Source organism: Carcharhinus amblyrhynchos, chromosome 1 (genome assembly GCF_965287045.1).
Source record: "Carcharhinus amblyrhynchos chromosome 1, sCarAmb.v2.hapA, whole genome shotgun sequence".
NCBI classification, from domain to species: Eukaryota; Metazoa; Chordata; class Chondrichthyes; order Carcharhiniformes; family Carcharhinidae; genus Carcharhinus; species Carcharhinus amblyrhynchos.
The window spans coordinates 171,480,471-171,503,376 of NC_137324.1; the positions used below are offsets into that span (position 1 = coordinate 171,480,471).

At 45.5% G+C, this 22,906-nt stretch overlaps 2 protein-coding genes across 3 annotated transcripts in view; both read right to left on the minus strand.

Moving 5' to 3' along the window:
* ppm1kb (protein phosphatase, Mg2+/Mn2+ dependent 1Kb) overlaps positions 1-4,449 on the minus strand; it is a 33,421-nt gene extending 28,972 nt beyond the window's left edge. The window contains exons 1-2 of one of the 2 annotated variants that reach the window (XM_080195441.1): positions 4,280-4,449; positions 639-1,187 (exon numbers count right to left, since the gene is read on the minus strand). In XM_080195441.1, the coding sequence (XP_080051567.1) occupies positions 639-1,078 (440 nt within the window). In that variant the 5' untranslated portion in view covers positions 1,079-1,187; positions 4,280-4,449. Of the gene's footprint in view, positions 1-638; positions 1,188-1,404; positions 1,538-4,279 lie in introns of those variants that run through there. The other variant, XM_080195450.1, reaches the window with a different exon arrangement.
* A 13,638-nt stretch (positions 4,450-18,087) lies between these two features.
* LOC145347735 (putative E3 ubiquitin-protein ligase HERC3) overlaps positions 18,088-22,906 on the minus strand; it is a 50,600-nt gene continuing 45,781 nt past the window's right edge. The window contains exon 25 of the mRNA XM_080195489.1: positions 18,088-20,270. Coding sequence (XP_080051615.1) covers positions 20,050-20,270 — 221 coding nt within the window. The 3' untranslated portion in view covers positions 18,088-20,049. The remainder of the gene's footprint in view (positions 20,271-22,906) is intronic.

Sequence of the window (22,906 nt, forward strand, 5' to 3'; positions counted from 1 at the left end):
TGTCAGAAACAGAGTCAGCTACGTAAGATGGTAATAACTAAATCATAATAGTGAAGACAAGCAAGTGAAAGATTTCAATGATTACAATACAGCAGTATCGAGAAGGAAGTCTACCACTGAGATTGGAAAAGGCAAAGCCAGTGTGGACCACACAAAACTGGCAAAGGCTGAACAAAATCAGACTGGACAAAGAATGTCACACTCCATTCCACAAACTGATACGTTAAACAAATTAACTTAAAGATAAATTCACTGTAATGGCTTATACAGTATAGATCAGGGGAAGTGGGTAAAAGCTGCTATACAAACACCAGTGCACAGCCACAGCAAAGTGGCTGAATCTCAACTGCCCTCCAGCGGCAATTACAAATGGGCAATAAATGCTGGCCAGCCAGCGATGCCCAGATCCCACAAATAAATTTTAAAAAATCCTCTTTTAACCAAGGTGTTTCCAAAGTCAAGTCTCAATGTATGGCCATGTCATTTTTACTGCCATAATATTCATTAATTTAAAATGGCTTGTGCGTTACTGAGGTTTCAATTATAATGAAGCTATGGGACAGTAAAGATATTTCCCATTACATTTTAGATAATGCCAAGTTAATTATTTAAGTTAAAGCTTGCCACAAGATACATACGCAATATGCTTCGCCATGTATTTATGGCAAAAGTCAGCTGCTGCTGTTCCACCATGTCCATCAAACACCGCAAAATACAGCACGTTGTCAGTCAGCATGCCAATACTGAAACGGTCCTCATTCTCTTTCCGTTGGCCTATTTGAGTGACACATCCAACTTTACTCAGGCTGACATTAGGAATGGGTTTGCCATATTTAATGCTGGGCGGAAGAAGAATTGGTTCATCAATGCGGTTGTCCCAGATCCCAAAAGAATCCCAGGATGTCACGGGGCCACCGCCGTCCACGTCAAATCGCGAAGACCTCTGATCGCTGGTACTGCTCTGGCAAAGAAGAACTACGCGCTTTTCGTCCTGCAGCAGCTTGAAGGTCAACAGTGCTCTTCTTCTCACATGAACACCACCAAATCTACACAAGGTGATTAGTGCAGCTGTTGACATAACTCAATGCACAGAGATCACCCAGGAATGAAGCTTTGAGTTGGAAAAAATAACGATTTCTTTCGATGCAGATGACAAATTTCATATATCAGAAGAATCCAGCAGTTTGCTGCAAGAATAATGACAATGATAATAAAGTTAAAATCAAAACCATCAGAAGTCATATACTTGCTGAACAGACAGATACAAGAGTTCATCACTTAGACACTGGTTGTCTATGGGTAGCAGGAAAAACATGAGCACCCCTTCCTTTGAAGTGGGTGCCTGATACTAACACAGGAAAAAAAACAGAAACTGTGCTACTCCCAAGTACCACCATGACTAACCTGGATGAGTGTAAAGGTTCCCCCACAATATAATCTACATCAAAAGCCTGTACACAATAAACAGTTTCCACAAATGAACTAAATTAAGCTGGAAAGTCTGATTGTGGATGAATGGCAAACATGCTATCCCAGTTACACCCGAGAGAAGGGGATGACAGGAAGAGAGAGAATGTTGTACCAAGAAGGGGGAGGAAAGAGAGAGAGGGGGGGAGGGTGGAAAGAGAGGGGGGGGCAGGGGGGCAGGGAGAAGAAAGAGGGAGAGAGGGGGGGTGGGGGGGAAGAAAGAGGGAGCGAGGGGGGTGGGGGAGGAACAAGAAGGAGAGAGGGGGGTGGGGGGGAGGAGAAAGGAGAGAGGGGGGTGGGGGGGGAGAGGAAAGAGAGAGAGAGGGGGGTGGGGGGGGGAGAGGGAGAGAGGGGGGTGGGGGTGGGGGGGGGAGAGGGAGAGAGGGGGGAGAGGGAGAGGGGGGGGAGAGGGAGAGGGGGGGGAGAGGGAGAGGGGGGGGAGAGGGAGAGGGGGGGGAGAGGGAGAGGGGGGGGAGAGGGAGAGGGGGGGGAGAGGGAGAGGGGGGGGAGAGGGAGAGGGGGGGGAGAGGGAGAGGGGGGGGAGAGGGAGAGGGGGGGGAGAGGGAGAGGGGGGGGAGAGGGAGAGGGGGGGGAGAGGGAGAGGGGGGGGGAGAGGGAGAGGGGGGGGAGAGGGAGAGGGGGGGGGAGAGGGAGAGGGGGGGGGAGAGGGAGAGGGGGGGGGAGAGGGAGAGGGGGGGGGAGAGGGAGAGGGGGGGGGAGAGGGAGAGGGGGGGGAGAGGGAGAGGGGGGGGGAGAGGGAGAGGGGGGGGGAGAGGGAGAGGGGGGGGGAGAGGGAGAGGGGGGGGGAGAGGGAGAGGGGGGGGGAGAGGGAGAGGGGGGGGGAGAGGGAGAGGGGGGGGGAGAGGGAGAGGGGGGGGAGAGGGAGAGGGGGGGGGAGAGGGAGAGGGGGGGGAGAGGGAGAGGGGGGGGGAGAGGGAGAGGGGGGGGGAGAGGGAGAGGGGGGGGGAGAGGGAGAGGGGGGGGAGAGGGAGAGGGGGGGGAGAGGGAGAGGGGGGGGGAGAGGGAGAGGGGGGGGGAGAGGGAGAGAGGGGTGGGGGGGGAGAGGGAGAGAGGGGGGTGGGGGGGAGAGGAAAGAGGGAGAGAGGGGGGTGGGGGGGGAGAGGAAAGAGGGAGAGAGGGGGGTGGGGGGGGAGAGGAAAGAGGGAGAGAGGGGGGTGGGGGGGGAGAGGAAAGAGGGAGAGAGGGGGGTGGGGGGGGAGAGGAAAGAGGGAGAGGGGGGGTGGGGGGGGAGAGGAAAGAGGGAGAGAGGGGGGTGGGGGGGGGAGAGGAAAGAGGGAGGAAAGAGGGAGGGGGGAGAGGAGAGGAAAGAGGGAGGAAAGAGGGAGGGGGGAGAGGAAAGAGGGAGGGGGGAGAGGAAAGAGGGAGGGGGGAGAGGAAAGAGGGAGGGGGGGTGGGGGGCGGGAGGGAGAGGAGGAAGCTGCCACCCAAGAGGAGTGGGGACGAAAGAGGATGTTGCACCGGGTGGGGAATTAACGTGTGAATTTATATCTGCTTGTCCCGCTCCCCCAATATATCACACCCTTCCCTCTGCTCCGACTGATCCTCTCTCCCAACCCCGTTCGTCCCCGGGGCTCTCATTGCCTCCTCCCGTCCCCGGCAGGGGAGGGGGGGGGGGGGGGTCGGGCTCAGCCCCAGCTCCGCGTCTCCTCACCCACTCAGCCGGCGACCGTTTGCTGCCCCTCCCCCTCGGGCTCGCGCCTCAACCGCGCGGACTGCACTGCGCGGGGCCGACTGACTGACAACTACTGTTGACCAATCATATCCCCCATCCGTCGCAGGCAGCGAGCCAATCAACAGTCGCAAAGGATGGGAGAGGGGGCGGGACCTGGCACGGATGATTGACATACATTGTTGCCCAATCACAGCGCCGGCCGCTGCTGCCGGACAGCCAATCCACAGCCGCGGTGGGGGCGGGCTGAGGGACGGGGTAGCCGCTCGCGCAGACGGCCACAGACTATACCACACACACATATTTATAAATATTTTTGAATGTTTATTATATAACAGCCTGAATAAATGAAAGGGGGGGCAAAACTAAATTATCGTGATGTTTTTGATCTATTTTGAGAGACAATTAATGAGGGCGGCCGTTGATTGGCAGCCAGAGAAGCCAATGGGCGGGTTGGCGGGCCGGGCAGGCCGTTTTATCAATGGCGAGGCCAGGGGGGCGCGGTCGCCCCGGGAGACGGGCTCTGTGTAGCAATCTACACTCAAGAGGTGTATCCGCTTGGTGTGCTTGCACATTGCGGAAGGCTTGCAACCGACCCTGGTGCAAAACAAATACCAACTGAAAAACCACCACTTCGGGGCTAAAATTTAACACCGATGGTAACTGTCCCGAATGCAAACCAAAATAAATAAATAAATAACTCTGATATTTCACAGTGACACAATTCACCCTAATTTATACAATTAAAATCTCCAAATAACTTTCTCCCTGCTAAGTGTTTTGTTCCAGCAATTTTCTGTTTTTTTAAAAAAAATTCACCCCAATTCACATTTAAGGGTTTCTTTTTAAAGGAAGTGTCCCCGCTCGCTCAGAAAAAAATTAACAGCACGCCCTTCTCCGACTGACACAAAACCATATTAGCATGGTTGCTACAACAGGCAAGAGAGAATCAAGCCTCAATTTTCCCCCTTCACTAATAATAATGACAGCCAAATGCTAATATAGATCAGAATAAGTCACTCTCGGGTCCCAAACGTCAACTCTCTCACTCACAACAGATCTGCTGAGGTTCTCCCGCCCCCAACACATTTCGTTCTCGTTCGTTTTAAACGTTAAACTCACCTTTTGGCTGGCCAAAATGTGCTTGTTTTGCCCCCTGTCTCTCTCTCTATTCCATCGAGGACAATTCGTGCTGAAGGATGAAGGGAAATGTCATGCCCCAGCTGTGATAGTGTTACTTGTGTTGTGATCGCATGAGTCACACAGCGTTCCTCCCCTGCCCTTTTCTCTGTGTGTGTGTGAATGGGGCGTTGTATCCAAACTCTCAATCCAATTTGTCAGCTTATCGACCAATAACATCCCCATGCTTCGCTGCCTGCACTGCATCATGAAGCCTCCATAGTAAAAAGGATAACCTTCAGATGAGATCTTGTAGGTCAAAACCTGCAAAATGCAAAGACAACATTTATTTATCAGTGTCACAAGTAGGCTTACATCAACATGGGGATTGTTACTGTGAAAATCCCCTAGTCGCCACACTCTGGCGCCTGTTCAGGTACACTGAGGGAGAATTTAGCATGGCCAATGCACCTAACCTGCACGTCTTTTGGACTTGTGGGAGGAAACTGGAGCAGCCGAAGGAAACCCACACAGGCATGGGGAGAACATGCAGACTCCACACAGACTGTGATCCAAACTGGGAATTGAACCCAGGTCCTTGACACTGTGAACATAAGAACATAAGAACTAGGAGCAGGAGTAGGCCATCTGCCCCTCAAGCCTGCTCCGCCATTCAATAAGATCATGGCTGATCTTTTTATGGACTCAGCTCCACTTACCCACCCACTCATCATAACCCTTAATTTCTTTACTGTTCAAAAATGTATCTATCCTTGCCTTAAAAACATTCAGTGAGGCAGCCTCAACTGCTTCACTGGGCAGGGAATTTCACAGATTCACAACCCTTTGTGTGAAGAAATTCCTCCTCAACTCTGTCCTAAATCTGCTTCCCCTTACTTTGAGGCTATGCCCTCTAGTTCTAGTTTCACCCGCCAGTGGAAACAACCTGCCTTCTATCTTATCTATTCCTTCGTAATCTTATATGTTTCTATAAGATCTCCCCTCATTCTTCTGAATTCCAATGTGTATGGCCCCAGTCTACTCAGTCTCTCCTCATAAGCCATCCCTCTCAATTCCAGAATCAACATAGTGAATCTCCTCTGCACCCCCTCCAGTGCCAGTATATCCTTTCTCAAGTAAGGAGACCAAAACTGTACACAGTACTCCAGGTGTGGCCTCACCGGCACTTTATACAACTGCAACATAACCTCGCTGTTTTTAAACTCCATCCCTCTAGCAATGAAGGACAAAATTCCATTTGCCTTCTTAATTATCTGCTGCACCTGCAAACCAACTCCTTGAGATTCCTGCGCAAGGACACCCAGGTCCCTCTGCACATCAGCATGCTGCAATTTTTTTATCATTTATGTTATAGTCCACTGAAGCAGCAGTGCTAACCACTGTGCCATCATTCTGCCCCACTATGCCCCAATACAAACCCTCTTTTGAACCGGTCTTAAGTACAGAATGCTAAGGGAAAAGCTACTGCGGATATTGGAATCTGAAATGAGAACAGAAAATGCTGGGAAAACTCAGCAGCTCTGAGAGAACCGATGGAGCAGTGCCAAAGTTTTGAAACTGGATGGCTCTTAGTCAGGTGGAGGGTCATCCAGACTTGAAGTGTTGACTCTGTTCTTTAGCCACAAGTACAGAAAGTGCTGGAAACGCTCAGCTGGTCAGCGAGGTTCTGTGATGAGAAACAACAGAAACCGTTTTGGATCCGGCGTGACTTTATTTCTCTCTGAATACCTGCTGAGCTCTTTCAGCTCTTTCCCTGTTTTTACTTCACGTCTCCAACGTCCACAGTCTTCTGCCTTTAAAATGAAGATCCTGATGACCTTTCAGGCCTGAAATGTCAACTAAAGTTTATTTATTTATTGTCACAAGTAGGCTTACATTAACACTGCAATGAAGTTACTGTAAAAATCCCCTGGCCACCACACTCCGTGCCTGTTCGGGTACACTGAGGGAGAATGTAGCACGGCCAATGCGCCTAAACAGCACATCTTTTGGACTGTGGGAGGAAACCGGAGCACCCGGAGGAAACCCATGCAGACATGGCGAGAACGCGCAGACTCTACACAGACAGTTAAGCCAGGAATCGAACCCGGGTCCCTGGTTCTGTGAGGCAGCAGTGCTAACCAATGTGCCACCCTGTTTCACTATTTCCAGCATTTTCTGTTTTTATTTCAGATTCTGAGCATCCGCAGTACTTTGTTTTTGTATTAACATTTTATTTTCACAAAGGATGGCATTATTATTACACAGTGCATGTTCCCTGGTATTGTGTCAAAGTGGTGGACACCATTGAACCTCTGGCTTTAGTTTCAATGCTTTGTTTATCGGTTATTTATTGGTTTATTGGAAATGGAGAATAAAAGTAGTTTGACTTGTCAGACCGGTTGGAAGTGAAGGAACTTGTAGTAAGGGCACTGGGGTGAAAAGTACAATTGGCAACCTTACAAGGAGGCTGAAGAATTAATTGATGGAAATATAGAAATCACAGAATCCTTACAGGGCAGAAGGAGGCCATTCGGTCCATCGAGTCTGCATCAAACACAATCCCACCCTGGCCTGATCCCCGTTATCCATACATTTACCCAATAATCCCTGTAACCTGCACATCCCGGAGCGGCACGGCGGCACAATGGTTAGCACTGCTGCCTCACAGTGCCAGGAGCTTGGGTTCAATTCCTGGCTTGGGTCACTGTCTGTGTGCAGTCTGTACATTCTCCCTGTGTCTGTGTGGGTTTCCTTCGGGTGCTCTGGTTCCCTCCCACCTTCTGAAAGACGTGCAGGTTAGGTGCATTGGCCTTGCTAAATTCTCCCTCAGTGTACCTGAACAGGCCTCGGAGTGTGGCAACTAGGGAATTTTCACAGTAAGTTAATTACAGTGTTCATATAAGTCTACTCGTGACACTAATAAATAAACTTTAAACTTAAACTTATATTCCCTGTGAGTTGTGTCTATGTGGGTTTACTCCGGGTGCTCCAGTTTCCTCCCACTGTCTGAAAAATGCACTTCTTATGTGCATTGGCTGTGTTAAATTCTCCCTCAGTGTGCCTGAACAGGCGCTGGAGTGTGGCAACCAGGGGATTTTCACAGTAACTTCATTGCAGTGTTAATGTAAGCCTTACTTGTGCCTAATAAGTAAACTATGAATAATAAACACGAAGGGGCAATTTAGCTAGGCCAATCAACCTAACTTGCAGACCTTTGTTTTGTTTTGTTTTTGAGTAACCAATTTCAAATCATGCAAAGCATGTGAATCACTCACCTTTAGATATAGATAGTGTCTAACCAGAGTGAAAGGTTTAATGCACCAATAGGCCCTTTCCTCAATCCAAACCTGAAGTGTGGCTCCGAGCAAAGTCTAAAAATCCACAAGACAAATAGCATTGCCAAGCTCTCACCACCACCTTTGACAACACAGTAGCCTCTAATGCATTTCTTTCACTTTATTCCCTCAACCAACATTGATAGACAAAACTAAAGACATATTCTAACTGATGCAGGATCTGGGAGGAAATGCCAGAGAAGTTTAACTGTACCTGAAGATCACCACAGAAAGCATTCTTTCCAGTTATATCACAGCTTGGTATGGCTCCTGCTCTGCCCAAGACCACAAGAAACTACAAAGAGTTGTGAATGTAGCCCAATCCATCACGCAAACCAACCTCCCATCCATTGACTCTGTCTACACTTCCCGCTGCCTCAGCAAATCAGCCAGCATAATTAGGGATCCCACGCACCCCAGACATTCTCTCTTCCACCTTCTTCCTTCGGGAAAAAGATACAAAAGTCTGAGGTCACGTACCACCTGACTCAAGAACAGCTATCAGACTTTTGAATGGACTTACCTTGTGTTAAGTTGATCTTTCTCTACACCCTACCTATGGCTGTAACACTACATTCTGCACTCTTTCATTTCCTTCTCTATGAACTGTATGTTTTGTTAGTATAGAGCGCAAGAAACAATATTTTTCACTGTATGTTAATATGCGACAATAATAAATCAAATCAAATCAAATCAAAATCAAGAACAGCTTCTTCCCTGCTGCCATCAGACTTTTGAATTGACTTACCTTGCATTAAGTTGATCTTTCTCTACACCCTAGCTATGGCTATAATGCTATATTCTGCACTCTCTTGTTTCCTTCTCTATGAATGGTATATTTTGTCTGTACAGCGTGCAAGATACAATACTTTTTACTGTATGTTAATACATGTGACAATAATGAATCAAATCAAATCAGATCAAATCAAAATATACCCTACTCTAAATACAGTTTGGAAGTTATGATCCAAATACAAGTAAAGCAATGCAAAGTCCAGAGAATATTTTTCTTTTATTGCAGGGGCACATCACAATGGCAAAGTTGCATCTTGAAGGAGTTTTGCTGTGACAATAGCACGCTACTTTTGCACAGAGATGGAGCTGGAATGTTCACAGGAGAATGTTGAGATGCTCAGTTAATTTAACAGCACCTTCACCAGTCTCGTTTGCTTCCTGCCTACAGCCAGACTATGACTACACAACAAAGTTAAAAATGCAACTGAGTGTCCTACAGCAACCATTAAACTGACAGTTTAGAGAGTTTGCCCTGTTCCTTCTTGTCTGATGGTGCCTTAGTTTTATTGAAACGCAGAGTCTTTAGAGATTTGGGAGATTCAACTGAGTATTCCTCACCTCAGTCTTAAAAGGCTAGTGGCCAATGGAAATATATGTCTACTTTACAGTAATGAATTGATGGAAAGTGTTCTGCTTTTGTAATATAGTGAGAATCATAGAAAGAAGCCAATTGGCCCATTGAGTCCGAACCAATCACAATCCCACCCAGGTCCTATCCCCATAACCCCACTTATTTACCCTGCTAACCCCCTGACACTAAGGGGCAATTTAGCATGGGCAATCAACCTAACCTTAAAATAGAAGCAAATTAGTGCAGATGCTGAAATCAAATGAGAAAATGCTGGAAAATCTCAACAGGTCTGACAGCATCTATAAGGAGAGAAAAAAGCTGACGTTTCGAGCTCAGATGACCCTTTGTCACAGCTCACCAGCACATCGTTTGAATTGTGGAAGAAAATTGAAGCACCCAGAGGAAACCCATGCTGACATGGGGAGAATGTGCAAACACCACACAGGCAGTCACCCAAGCCAGGAATTGAACACGGGTCCCTGGGGCTGTGAGGCAGCGGTGCTAACCACCGTGCCACCATGCCACCCCCATACCTGGTGGGTTGATTCATAACTAAGGACGGGATTGGGTAGCAGTGTGACAAAGTGCATATTTCCCATCATTGTGATAAAATGGTGGACAATACTGAACCTTTCGATTCTGAAGTAGTTGCACAATGTTGCTGTTCAAATTGGCAGACTACTCATTGCCAATAAATGTGTCAGTATGCTTAGTGCCACTAATTTGTTAGGTACAAATCTTGTCAGCTGTGAATTATACGACAGAATGTTCTCCAAGCCTTCAAATGATTAACCTGCCCAATTGACATGCTGAAATACAGGATTTCCATGACTCTGCTAACGTAAACATAGTGGAAATATCTCCTTTAATTACATTATGAAAACAGTAGTGGAAACAGATGAGAGTGCAAACCCTTTCTACGCACTTTATAATGTTGCAAATGTAAAGCGATTGGAAAATCTGCTACGTCATTGAAAGAGCTCTTTAGAGGATTTCCTGGAGTGTTTATTTGCTTTTTCTTGGGAGCATTCAACGTACAAATTGCCTGTTGTTTGACTGGAAGGGAATTTATGACATTCTGAAGCAGTTACATAAATAAAGACATCTAGCTCTTTCTCTGTCTCTCTCTCTCATTGCCAGATGATTAAATGTGCTAATAGCAAAGTAAACATGGTACCTTATCACATCTCAGATATCTGTGATCTGGTGTGAATGATTTGCTTTTGAGTGTGTTGATTTATGTGGACAGGTTTTATTTTGTATTCACAGGAACTGGGCATTACTGAGCAAACCCATCCCTAATTATCCCTGGGGGTGGTGAGCTTTCTTGACAATTGAGGGGCATGCTAAGCCAATTCAGAGGGCAACAGGCCAGACCAGGTCAGGACAGCAGATTTCCTTCCCTAAAACGCATGAGTGAAACAGATGGAAATATGTAGCAATCTGGCAGTTGCATGGTCGCCATTATTGATGACAGCATTTTTATCTAATTCAAACGCTAGAACCACAGAACTGTTAAGGCTCAGAAGAGGCCATTTTGCCTGTCATATCCATGCATAAGAATATAAGAAATAGGAGCAGGAGTAGGCCATCTAGCCCTTCGAGCCTGCCCCACCATTCAACAAGATCATGGCTGACCTGAAGTGAATCAGTTCCACTTTCGCGCTTTCTCCCCATAACCCTTAATTCCCTTGTCCATCAGAAACCTATCTACCCATAACTCAAATATATTTAGCGAGGTAGCCTCCACCACTTCAATGGGCAGAGAATTCCAGAGATTCACCATCCTTTGAGTGAGGAAGTTCCTCCTCAACTCCGTTCTAAACTCCCCTCCACCCTTATTTTGAGGCTGTGCCCTCTAGTTCTGCTATCCTTTCTAAGCAGGAAGAATCTCTCTACCTCTGCCCTATCTAGCCCCTTCATTATCTTGTATGTCTCTATGAGATCCCCCCTCAGCCTTCTAAACTCTAACGAGTACAGACCCAGTCTATTCAATCTCTCTTCATAGGCTAACCCCTCATCTCATGCGAGCCCATAGTGAAAGCAACGCTGGCAATCCTACCCTTTCCTCACAGCCCTGCAAAACATAATTTCACCTTCAGTACTTACCTAATGGGGGAAGACGGTGGCATTGGGTCACTAATCCAGTAATCCAGAGCTCCGGTTAATATGACATGAATTCAAATCCCACCACCACAGCATCTGGTGAAACTTGAATTCAATTAATTATAAGAAAATCTGGCATTGAAAGTTAGCGTCCGTAATGGTGACCATAAAACTATAATGAGTTGCTAGGAAACAGGCTGAAAGAGAATTTAGCACATCCAGTGCACCAAACCAGCGTGTCTTTCAGACTGTGGGAGGAAACCAGAGCACCTGGAGGAAACCCACACAGACATGGGGAGATCATGTCCGCACAGACAGTGACCCAAGCCAGGAATCGAACTCGGGTCTCTGGCACTGTGAGTCAACAGTGCCAACCACTGTGCTGCTGTGCCACCACAACTGTTGGCAGAAGGATTGAGAACTGATTTAAAGCAATTGGCAAAAAAAAACAACAGTGGAATGATGGAAGCTTTTTCAACACAATGACTGATTAGGATCTAATCACTGGGGTTGTGGTGGAGCCAGACTTAATCAGAGATTTCAAAAGCAAATATTTCCTTTATTCTTTCGTAGGATATGGCATCATATGACAAGGTCAGTTTTTTTTTCTACCCCTAATTACTCCAAAACTCCGTGCCATTTCAGAGGGCAGTTCAGAGTTAACCACAATACTGTGAGCCTTATGGCCAGACCAGATAAAGATGGCAGATTTCCTTTGCTAAAGGACAGTATCGGTAAACGACAATAAGTAAAGTTCGGTGATGAGCTAAATATATTTGTTGCTGTGTATCATTGGTTGTTGGGGAACACCAATCAGGACACTAGGAGCATTTACTCCTGCACATTTGAATGGTGCTATGCGATCATATTGTTTGAGTTGATTAAAAATCTTTCTAGGTCAGACAGTACCTTGCTGCCATGTCAGGATAGATTATGGAGATAATGATAAGTTGCTGTCAATGGACAGTCAGTTGGAGGGGGGTTGGGGGTTGTTCTTTGGATTTACAAATATTTACTTTTCTACAGGTTCAGCTATGGCATTTCTAAAACATCACAGATGATTAAGTCTGGATTTGAACTGGAGCCTAAGATAAAATTCCCACCAAGGTGAACAGTACCACCATTGTGTCAGCCAATGCCTTGCAGGTGAGGGAGGGGGAGGTAGCCCAGTTTTAATTTAGTGTCTGCGAACTCAAGAACAAAACCACAACAAACAGAATCTCCTGACAAAAGCAGGATTGTTTCTGCAACAAAATGTAGTGAATGGAAGACGGTTACATAATATGAATTAGGCATGTAAATTCAATCTCAGATACTCATCCCAGGCGTGATTGACAGGTGGTTTAACCAATCGTCTTCATTCCAGTCTGAATTTGTGGTGTCATGTTGAATGTCACCCTCCCTTGCTCATGTGTTGTGTCCATGGCTGGGCTTTCAACTCAGTTATTTACTTTGTCCAGGCTGGCTCAAATTCCAGCCTTAGGACATGGTCCAAAATCTTGTGTTGGAGATGATCAGTGACATTTCCAGCCCCTGTGACATACCATCTCTCATCGATATCATCAGGTTGGGTAGCTGAGATGTTTGGAGATTTGTTCATTCTCTCTGAAGCCTTGACTTCAACTCTTGTGCGTTTCTGACAAAGTCTCTCAATCTGTTTGTGCCTTCCTGAATAAGCCCTCTCCATTTTCGGGGGCACAGTGACACAATGGGTGACATGGCGGCACAGTGGTTAGCACTGCTGCCTCACATCATCAGGGGTCCAGGTTCAATTCTGACCTCGGGTGACTGGCTGTGTAGAGTTTGCACGTTCTCCTTCTGTCTGCGTGGGTTTCTTCCCACTGTTCAAAAATGTGCAGGTTAGGTGGATTGGCCACAGTAAATGTGTAGGGTTACAAGGATAGGGCGGGAGAGAGGGCCTGGGGTAAGATACTCTGCCAGAGAGTCGGTGAACTGTAGGTCAACTTTTATTAGTCACACTCCAAGTAGTCTCATGAGTCAGTGGGGATGTTTGATCTCTTCACTCATGCTTTTGCGGACATCCCTAAAGTGTTTTGATTAACCTCCAGACACACATGGCATCTTTGTCAATCTCTCTTTAGCTCCTACCTTTCCCATATCTTCTATTCTGCTTCACCTCCTTCACCACCTTCTCGAACAATATAATCCATCACTTTTCTATTCCGCTTCAACTCGAGAGAATTCACACAGGCTTGAAACATTAACTCCAACATCTGTAGTATTTTGTTTTTAATTTGAGTTTTCCAGGTGTTCAGTTAAAGGCCCATGTGGAGATGGGGTTTGTGTTAATATTATTGCTGTAATCCCAGTACAAGGCAGCCGTGCTTGTGTGCACAGCGGCAGTGTATTACAACATCCCAGTTACAACATCCTCACTGAAAACTGATTAGAAAGTTCATTGCCTCCAAGTTAAACATGAGGTGCAGACTTTGCTCAGCAGACAAATTTGGCAATTGTAGTTCAGATGAAGACAGGTGAGGAAGTCCATTTGGCCCACAGTCAACAGGAACTGACTGACCTCTCACAGAATTTAAACCATGTATCGAGTAATTGCAGAGTCCTCACTTCCAGAGTCCCAAGCAGAAGTTCACCCAAGTATTATTTGGTCTGTTTTGTGAATGTAGTCTTAACAGGAAATAACTTAACAATAAAAATCAATTATAGCTACACTTTCTTAACTATATCAACTATAGTTAAGAAAGCCCACCAATATCACTACTTTCTCAGAAGACTAAAAAAATTTGGCAAGTCAGCTACGCTTCTCACCAACTTTTACAGATGCACCATAGAAAGCATTCTTTCTGGTTGTATCACAGCTTGGTATGGCTCCTGCTCTGCCCAAGACCACAAGGAACTACAAAAGGATGAGCATGTAGCCCAATCCACCATGTGAACCAGCCTCCCATCCATTGAATCTGTCTACACTTCCCGCTGCCTCGGCAAAGCAGTCAGCGTAATTAAGGACCGCATGCACCCCAGACATTCTCTCTTCCTCCTTCTTTCTTCGAAAAAAGACTAAAAGTCTGAGGTCACGTACCAATTGACTCAAGAACAGCTTCTTCCCTGCTGCTGTCAGACTTTTGAATGGACCTACCTTGCATTAAGTTGATCTTCCTTTACACCCTAGCTATGACACTGCATTCTGCACCCTCTCATTTCCTTCTCTATGAACAGTCTGTATAGTGTGCAAGAAACAATATTTTTCACTGTATGTTAATACATGGGACAATAATAAATCAAATCAAATCAATTAATCAGTTATTTTAATAAATCATAATATTGCAAAAAAGTTATGAAGAACTGGTACACTAATTTACACATCATCAGGGACATTAAGTGTAATGACACAGCATTTTGTTTTTTAATATAACATTAATAGGGAGAAAGGCTTTGACCTGAATGAGTTTGCAGCAACAAGCAGAGTTAGTGTACAATTGACAAATGAACTTCGACACAGATGACCAAGAGGTATTGCATTTTGGTGAGAAAAATAATAAGGTTGCTGTTTTAGCCGTGGTAAATGTGCAGGGTTACGGGGATAGAGTGGATGAAAGGGCCGAGGTAAGAAACTCTGTCAGAGAGTCAGTGCAAACTCGAAGGGCCAAATGGCCTCCTTCTGTGCTACAGGGATTCTATGATACACAGAGGCTTTACCTCGGCTACAAGTAACTTGAGATAGGTGGTGAAATGGTTAATTATCACACGAGTTTAAAAATCACAGAAGCTGCTATGAGGAAAAAAAGATTTTTATAAAAATTTTTATGAATAAGCATTAAGGCCATTAGTCTGAGAGAATCCATTAAATCAGAAATCTAGAACTGGAAAATAGGATTGATCATAAAATGCCAAAGGAGGCCATTCGGCCCATCAAGAATGCACTGACCACAATCCCACTCAGGTCCTATTCCCATAACTCCATGCATTTACCCTAGCTTGTCCCCCTGACACTAAGGGGTAATTTAGCTTTGCCAAACAACATAACTTGCATATCTTTGGACTGTGGGAGGAAACTGGAGCACCTGAAGGAAACCCAGCCAGACGCAGGGAGAATGTACAAACTCCACACAGACAGTGACCCAAGCCAGGAATGAAACCCAGGTTCCTGGCGCTATGGGGTAGAAATGCTAACCACTGTGCCACCATGTTTGTCCACGGTGATGTCCACTGACACAAGCTGGGACAATGGTAACTGGTAACAATGAAGAATTTGGTCAGCTAACAGGATTAATTCCTCATATTGACCAGATATCATAATTAAGCCAACATGAGTGATAGTGATTGGTTTTAATACCTGTAGCTTATGAATGATGCCAGCTTGATCAATAACTCTTGAGTAAAGAGAGATAACTCCTCAACCTTGATTGGTAATATGCAAATTACTTTTAGTGGAATTTGAAGCTATAACTGTTTGTGTATTCCTGAATTTGGGCTCTGGCAGTGACTTTCCAGGGACCAAGCTATACCTTGATTATAACAGCTGTTTAAGAGAATTCTGTGACTTGGTCTGGTCACTTGAGGGGTAAAGTTGTGATCAATTGAAAGACTGAACATCAAAACCCACACTAGGTGGTTGAGCTCTGCTGAAAGTATTTATTTAAACTATTCATGAGTGTACTGTATTCCGGTCACAGACTTCTGCAACTAGCTCCCTTGGAATCTCTCAGTCATCTGATCCTTGACCTCACAGTTGCACCATTAATATTATCGTGGCCTCATCAATACAACCATTAACCCATTACTCTACAAATACATGTTAGCAGGAAAATAAGAATCTAAAAAGTGGTTTAGGAGCAAAGGGATCAGAGTGTACAAATCATTAAAAGTAATGACACAGAGTTTTACAGAAAGCAATCCAAGTATTATTTGAGGGGTAAGATTGAAAGATAACTTGTGTTACACTTGTGTCAAATCTTGGTTAGGCCACACAGAGTACTATGTATAGTTCTTGCCACCAAAAGTTCACAAGTCCACAAGATAAAGGAGCAGAATTAGACTGTTCAGCCCATCGAATCCACTCCACCATTTGAGTATGGCTGATGTGACCCTCATCCTCATTTTCCTGCCTTCTCTCCATAACTCTTCAACACAGTACCAGTTAAAAATCCGCCTATTTAAATTTACTCACTATCCCAGCATCCGCTGCACTTTGGAGGAAAGAATTCCACAGATCCACAACCCTTTGGGAGAAGCAGTTTCTCCTCGACTCTGTTTTAAATTTGCTACCCCTTATCCTAAGACTATGACCTCTTGCCCTAGAATGCTCCACAAGCATAAGCATCTGCTCCACGTCTACTTTATCCATATCTTTTACCATCTTGTATGCATCAAACTTGACCTCCCTCATCCTTCTAAGTTCCAGAGAGTATAGGCCTAAACTACGTTGTATAAAGGATAGAGAGAGACGCTGGAATGGGGACAGAAATCACTTACAAGGATGCTAACAGACATGTGATGTTGTGTCTATCAGGGAAGGATCAAAAGGCTGGTTCCTTTCTTTCTTGAAAACGGAAGGGTGAGGTGGTAATCTAAAAGAGGTCATTAAAATTATGAAATGTTTTGATTGCATAGATATGGACGCCAGAATTTTCGGTGCCTTAAACTAAATGATGTTGAAGTTCTGACTATAGAAGTTCCAGCCATGTGTTAGGAACCCAAAATATTTCCTGGGGGTTGCGGGGGAGAGGGGGGTGAGGGGGGGGGGGGCAGGGAGGCGGGCCCGGGCAGGAGGTGATGGGGAACAATCTAAACCTGCTGGAGTTCTGTGAAGAGATCATGTATCCTTCTGGAGAGGTTGGTTATTCCCACGGGATTTTTAAGAGCAGACGTGAACGTGTGTAAGTAGTGAACAAGGAACGTGAACTAAAGATGTCAAGACGGGATTTTTAAAAGGCCAGTCTCATCACCTGGCAGCCCCTGTGGCTGCCCTCTCGCTGTCTCCAGTCAGCACACCCACCCCTGCAACGCACCCCCCCACCCCCGCCACTCCCCACCCCCCACTCCACCCTCCCACTCCCTCCCCCGCCCTCCCCCTGTGACGAATTCTGGAAAGTTTGATTGCGCACCTCACTCGAGAGTGAAATTTCGTGTCAGGAAAATATTTCCACTTGAGGGGAAGAACAAGACTAGAGACAAGACTAGGCGGCATGGATGGCAAAGTGCTTAGCACTGCTGCTTCACAGTGCCAGGGATCCGGGTTTGACTCCCGGCTTGGGTCACTGAGCGGGGTCTGCACATTCTCCCTGTGCCGGTGTGGGTTTCCTCCAGGTGCTCCACTTTCCTCCCACAGTCCGAAAGACACGCAGGCTAGACGCATTAGCCATGCTACATTCTTTCTCAGAGTACCTGAACAGGCAGCAGAGTGTGGTGACTAGGGGACTGCAGTATTAATGTAAGCCTACTTGTGACACTAATATATAAACTTTAAACTTAAGGGTGTGAGGAGGCTTGAGTGAAGCATAGATTGATTGGATGGAGTGGCTTCTTCGAGTACATTTAATGTAACTTTACGTAACACGATGTTATGTTGGTCTTGTCGTCTTATTATTTGAAACAGCAACAATCCACCTTTAACTTCCTCTGAAGAGAATATATATTATTACAATCCCAGCTGGTGTTACTACTGGGCAATCAGGTCCCAGGATAGAACCCAGGCTGAATAGATCATGGGCAATATTTTACAGCCTCACTTGTTCCAACACCGTAAAATCCCACCTGAGGTCAACAGACCTTTCCATGGTCCGTCCCTCACTTGCTCTCATTCCTGTGGTGGGCAGGGCGGTAAAATTCCGGCCCATGACTCAATGTTTTGTTTAGTGTGTGGGTAAACAGAGTCTCAGGACTGCCAATTAACCTTTAGCAAAATAATTTCTTCTTTTTTAACATGAAAAGATTGACTAGAGAACAATATTCCTTTACCCCATGTATACACAGATATACACAGATTTTTAAGGATAGCACAAAATATATACTAAATTCTCATGTTTTCAGTAAGTATATAGTCCATGTGAACCAGCAGAACAATTGTCGTCAAACACATCACATTCTTAAACCAAGTGGCAGATGCCACACAATCTAACTCCTGTGGATTTCTCATTAAGTCCCCCCAAGATGTTTATCACTCTGTGAGCCAACTGGCCTCACTACAACTCCAATTTCCGTATGACTGTTTCCAAATTTCATTCTCAAAAAACAAGCCTGAAAATCTTCTCCCAAACAATACTTTCTCTCTGATGCATTTACCAAGGATCCATTTCCAGGATTTCAAGCTCTCCTTTCAGTAATCTCTTGCCTTGGATTGCCATGTGAATTGAAGCTGCCACGCATTTGCTCATGTACCCAGCCCTGCCAGTAGAATATCAATGCTTAACAGGTTGTATTAAGGTGTCACCAACTTTAGGATTACTTCTGATGCCTGGCTTCTCGCTAATCAACTTCGCCGGGTGTGCACCTTTTCGACATGTCATTAACTGAAAGCCTTTCTCTGCCCTTTTCTTTAACTTCAGTGAACAGTACCTTGTTCAGAATCCAGTTCTTTCTCCGTTTGACTTCAGTCTTCCTGGGACTTCTCTTTCCATTTCCTGCTTTTTAGAACTATCTGATCTTCAGCTTTGGAGACTTGCTTTCTGCACCTTACTCCCTGGTCCTACCTCTCTGTTGGCAATTTCTATGAGAACTACTTTTGCTTCAATACCTGGTTCAAACTGCTTCTGGTTCCAGCTTAAAATTAAACTCAGCAGTTATTTCTAACTTCATGTAGCCCCTGGTTGCTAAGCAACAACCTATTTTTTCATCAACTCTTGTTTGTTTTCATGCTGTAAATCCACTAATTATAATGCAGACATGGCTTGAAATGAAACCAAACCCATTAACACAGAAGTATATTTACTCAACATGAATCTAACAAAAAATTTAACCCTTTCTTAAACAGAAACACAAAATTAGGCTCACTTTAACTATACTTTATTTCTAATGCCCAAAAATACAAACATAGATTACTAAAAAGTTTCCTTACAATATTTATTCCAGATATTGTAAAAATGTTAGCGCAGTTTTTTCTAATTTTTAAAAATTAGGCCAAGGTTAAATAAATACTTGCCATGCCAACACCAATTACAACATTTGCTCAATGTGAAACTCCCAAGTGTATATGATATTTCTCCCATCCTTTGTCCTGGTTCCATTAAGTCAGTCTTTTCCCTCCAGCAAGATGTTATACTTTGCAGCGTGTGGGGTGCAATGGCAGAGTGGTTATGTGACTAGGCTGCAGGAGTTCAAATCCTATCACGGTAGTTGGGGAATGGAATCAATTTAGGTAAATGTGGGTTGTAAATCTAGCAATTGTGATCATGAAGTTACTATGTTTTTGTAAAAACCCAACTGGCTCACTAATATTGACTGTACCTAACCTGACCTGTAGGTGTTGCCTGACCCAATGCGGTTAGTTCTTTAACTACATGGCAAATTAGAAGAAACATAGAATCTTACAGTGCAGGAAGAGGCCATCTGACCCATAAAGTCTGCACCAAAAGATCATCTCACCCAGGACCTCCCCTCTTTGTAACCCTGCACATTTTCCATGGCTAATCGATCTATAACTACATATCCCTGGAAACTAAGGGGCAATTTAGCATGGCCAATCCACCTAACCAGAAATGTCTTTTGGACTGAGAGGGGAAACTGGAGCACCCGGAGGAAACCCAGGCAGACACGGGGAGAACATGCAGACTCCACACAGACAGTGACCCAAGCGGGCAATCGAACCCGAGTCCCTGACGCTGTGGGGTAGCAGTACTAACCAATAGGCCATCATATGATCACTGGACATTTTCTGTGATGCAAATGAAACAGGTGCTGTGATGTAATTTATCTTTGTTCGTCAGTTTCCTTGGGTCAATCAGCCAACATTTCTCAGGGTAAGTAAACTCAGTCACTCGCTTCAAATCTTAATCAAGCATTATAGTAAATTCTTCACCGAATTCCATGGCATGGAGTAACTTCTCTCTCAATGTTTCCATGTTGCTGTAGTCGGGAAGGTTTAGGGTGTACGTACAGGTGGAGACAGAGGGATATGAGGAATCTGGTTCGCTGCTCGAGGTATTAAAGATTATAATTCCTAAATTCCCAATCGCCTTCACTGGGAATCTGTCACTTCCTGTCAGAAAGGCTGGGAATGGAAAAAGAACAGATACTGAAACAAAAATCAGGTAAATACACGCAGCCATCTGGTCCATTGAACAGTTCTCCCCCCTAATCGGCTAACCTGTATGTGATGACTTCTGCCAGGCTAATGAGGTTGGCTTGCTAGAGGATGAACTGCCTGATGAGTCCTAACCCGCTCCTGGGCCTGGTGAGGTGAGCCATTCATAGGTCCAGGCAGTGGGCGATCAACGGGGTTGTTCATCCTGTCTGCCCCTCTATTGTGGCTATATTCACGGCCAGGTGTCCCCGGAGAGGGAGAACGCGGTGTCCACAGGCGCAGTTGACGCCTTCTGCGCCTACTGGCCACCGCAGGGACTGCGGTGTGTTATAGACCCCTTACAATCACATTTTGATTTAATGTTTTAAGTTTTCTTTGGACTTTGGTTTCTGTTTGGGCCGCCCCCCCCCCTTCCTTTTTTGGGGGGCTGCCCCTTTTAATTTGTCCCTAAGTTGAGTTTGTTTACTTGTTTACTTGTTGGGCATGTAAAAGAGGTGCCTGATGAGTCCTAACCCGCTCCTGGGCCTGGCGAGATGAGCTATCAATAGGTCCAGACAGCGGGCGATCGACGGGGTTGTCCATCCTGACTGTCTGCCCCTCTATTGTGGCTATATTCGCGGCCAGGGAGAGGGAGCAAGGGGTGCCCACGGGCGCAGTTGACGTCTTCCGCACCTGCTGGGCACCGCAGGGGCTGGGCTGCATTATTGACCCTGATAATCACCTTTTGATTTGATGTTTTAAGTTTCCTTTCGACTTTGTTTTTTGGTTCAGGCCGATCCCTACTTCCTTTTGGGGAGCTGCCCCTTTTAATTTGTCACTAAGTTATTTGAGTTTGTTTATTTGATTGGTGTCAAAAAAGAGATGCCTGATGAGTCCTAATTGAAAGTTAAATCAGGGAGCCTCATGCTCCCTTTTTAAAGCAGGTGTGTCAGACTCCCAGCCTGCTATTCAGCAGGGAGCAACTGGAGAGCTGGCTGTGTACAAATGCATGGTGTAAATAAAGTAACTTGATGACGAGACTTTCGTCTCTGAGGAGTTATTACGCTGTATTTGCTACTTACCTCTGAGAAATGATAGCTTGTACCCGGCATAGTCTCAGCTCTGCAGATTGCATTATATACATCACTTTAAAAAAAAGATTTGCTGTAATCTTCAATGGTCTACGTTCCCTCCTGCCTTTGTGGGTGCATAATAAGATCCATTTATGCATTTTGAGGGGCCTTACTTACTGGAGCCACAGACTGGTCTCAACACATAGCACTGAAGGCTCAGTTTGCAGGGAATTACTAGAATCAGAGAACCCTACAGCACAAAAGGAGGCCACTCAGCCCATCAAGTCTGCACCAACCCATAATCCCACCCAGGCCCTATCCCCATAACCCCTTACCCTAGCTCATCTCCCTGACACTAAGGGGCAATTTACCATGGCCAATCCACCTAACCCGCAGATCTTTAGACGAGTGTAGGGACATTCTGCACTCACTCCTGCACCTTTGACCTTGTTTGTCGCAAGGTCAAAAAGCCAAGTTCAGGGCCCAGATCTTCAACTTAACTGGTCTATCCGAGGTTATCTTTGAAACTGTATTTAATCCCCAAAGGCACCGGCAAAAATGCCATTGAAAAACAGATGGAATTTTCCGCTTTCAGGCACTAAATCAGAGGTGTGATGTTTTTCCCTCAAGAAGCCCAATCATCCGTACCATTATGCATTAACCCACTGTGAGTGACGACGTGCGAAATCTTGTAGATATTAATAATTACCAGAACATTCAATATCATCTCGAGAATACAGAAATTGGAATTGCTGTCCCTTGGGGCATTTTAAGGCGTGTGTGTGGGGGTGGCGTGTGTGTGTGGGGGTGGCGTGTGTGTGGGGTTTTGTGTGTGGGGGTGGTGCGTGAGGGTGATTTGTGTGGGAGTGGTGTGTAGGCGTGGTGTGTGCGTGCCAGTGCAGGCGAGTGCAGATTTAAAAGGTGTTTCAAATTTTGAAGGGTTTGATACAGAAGATAAGGAGAAACTGCTTCCATTACTCAGAGGACAAAGAATTAAGATAATTTACCAAAGCGGGGAAGTGATTTTTTTTTTGCAGTGGGTTATTATGGTCTGGAATGCACTGCCTGAAGGGGCGGTGGAAGCAGATTCAATGGGAACTTTCCAAAGGGAATTAGGCATATATCTGAAATGCTGTCACTCCTGATGCCGACCAGGAAGGTATCAGGATCACTTATGTGCCCACATCCGATTGGCACATGAGCACTTGTCCCCGATCCCTTGTTACCCAAGCAAGAATATCGGTCAGGTTTTAAAAATTTCCAAAATGTTGGGTGTTAAAACCTGGGAGAATTATAATTACTGGGTTTGGGGAGGGAGGTAAAAATTAGGATTAAAGACAACCTGCGCAGTCTCCGATATTAAGAAATACAAAATACATAAAATATATGAGTGCTTGCGGGGTGGTGGGTGACCTGTGGAGCTGCACCTCAGTTTGGAAAGGCTTGTGGAAGGTATTTGTACACAACCTGGTTAGCTCAGTTGCTAGATAAAAGGGTATTTTACTTAGGTTTTCTTAAATATTTACTTGAGAACACATTTTCGCTGATTTT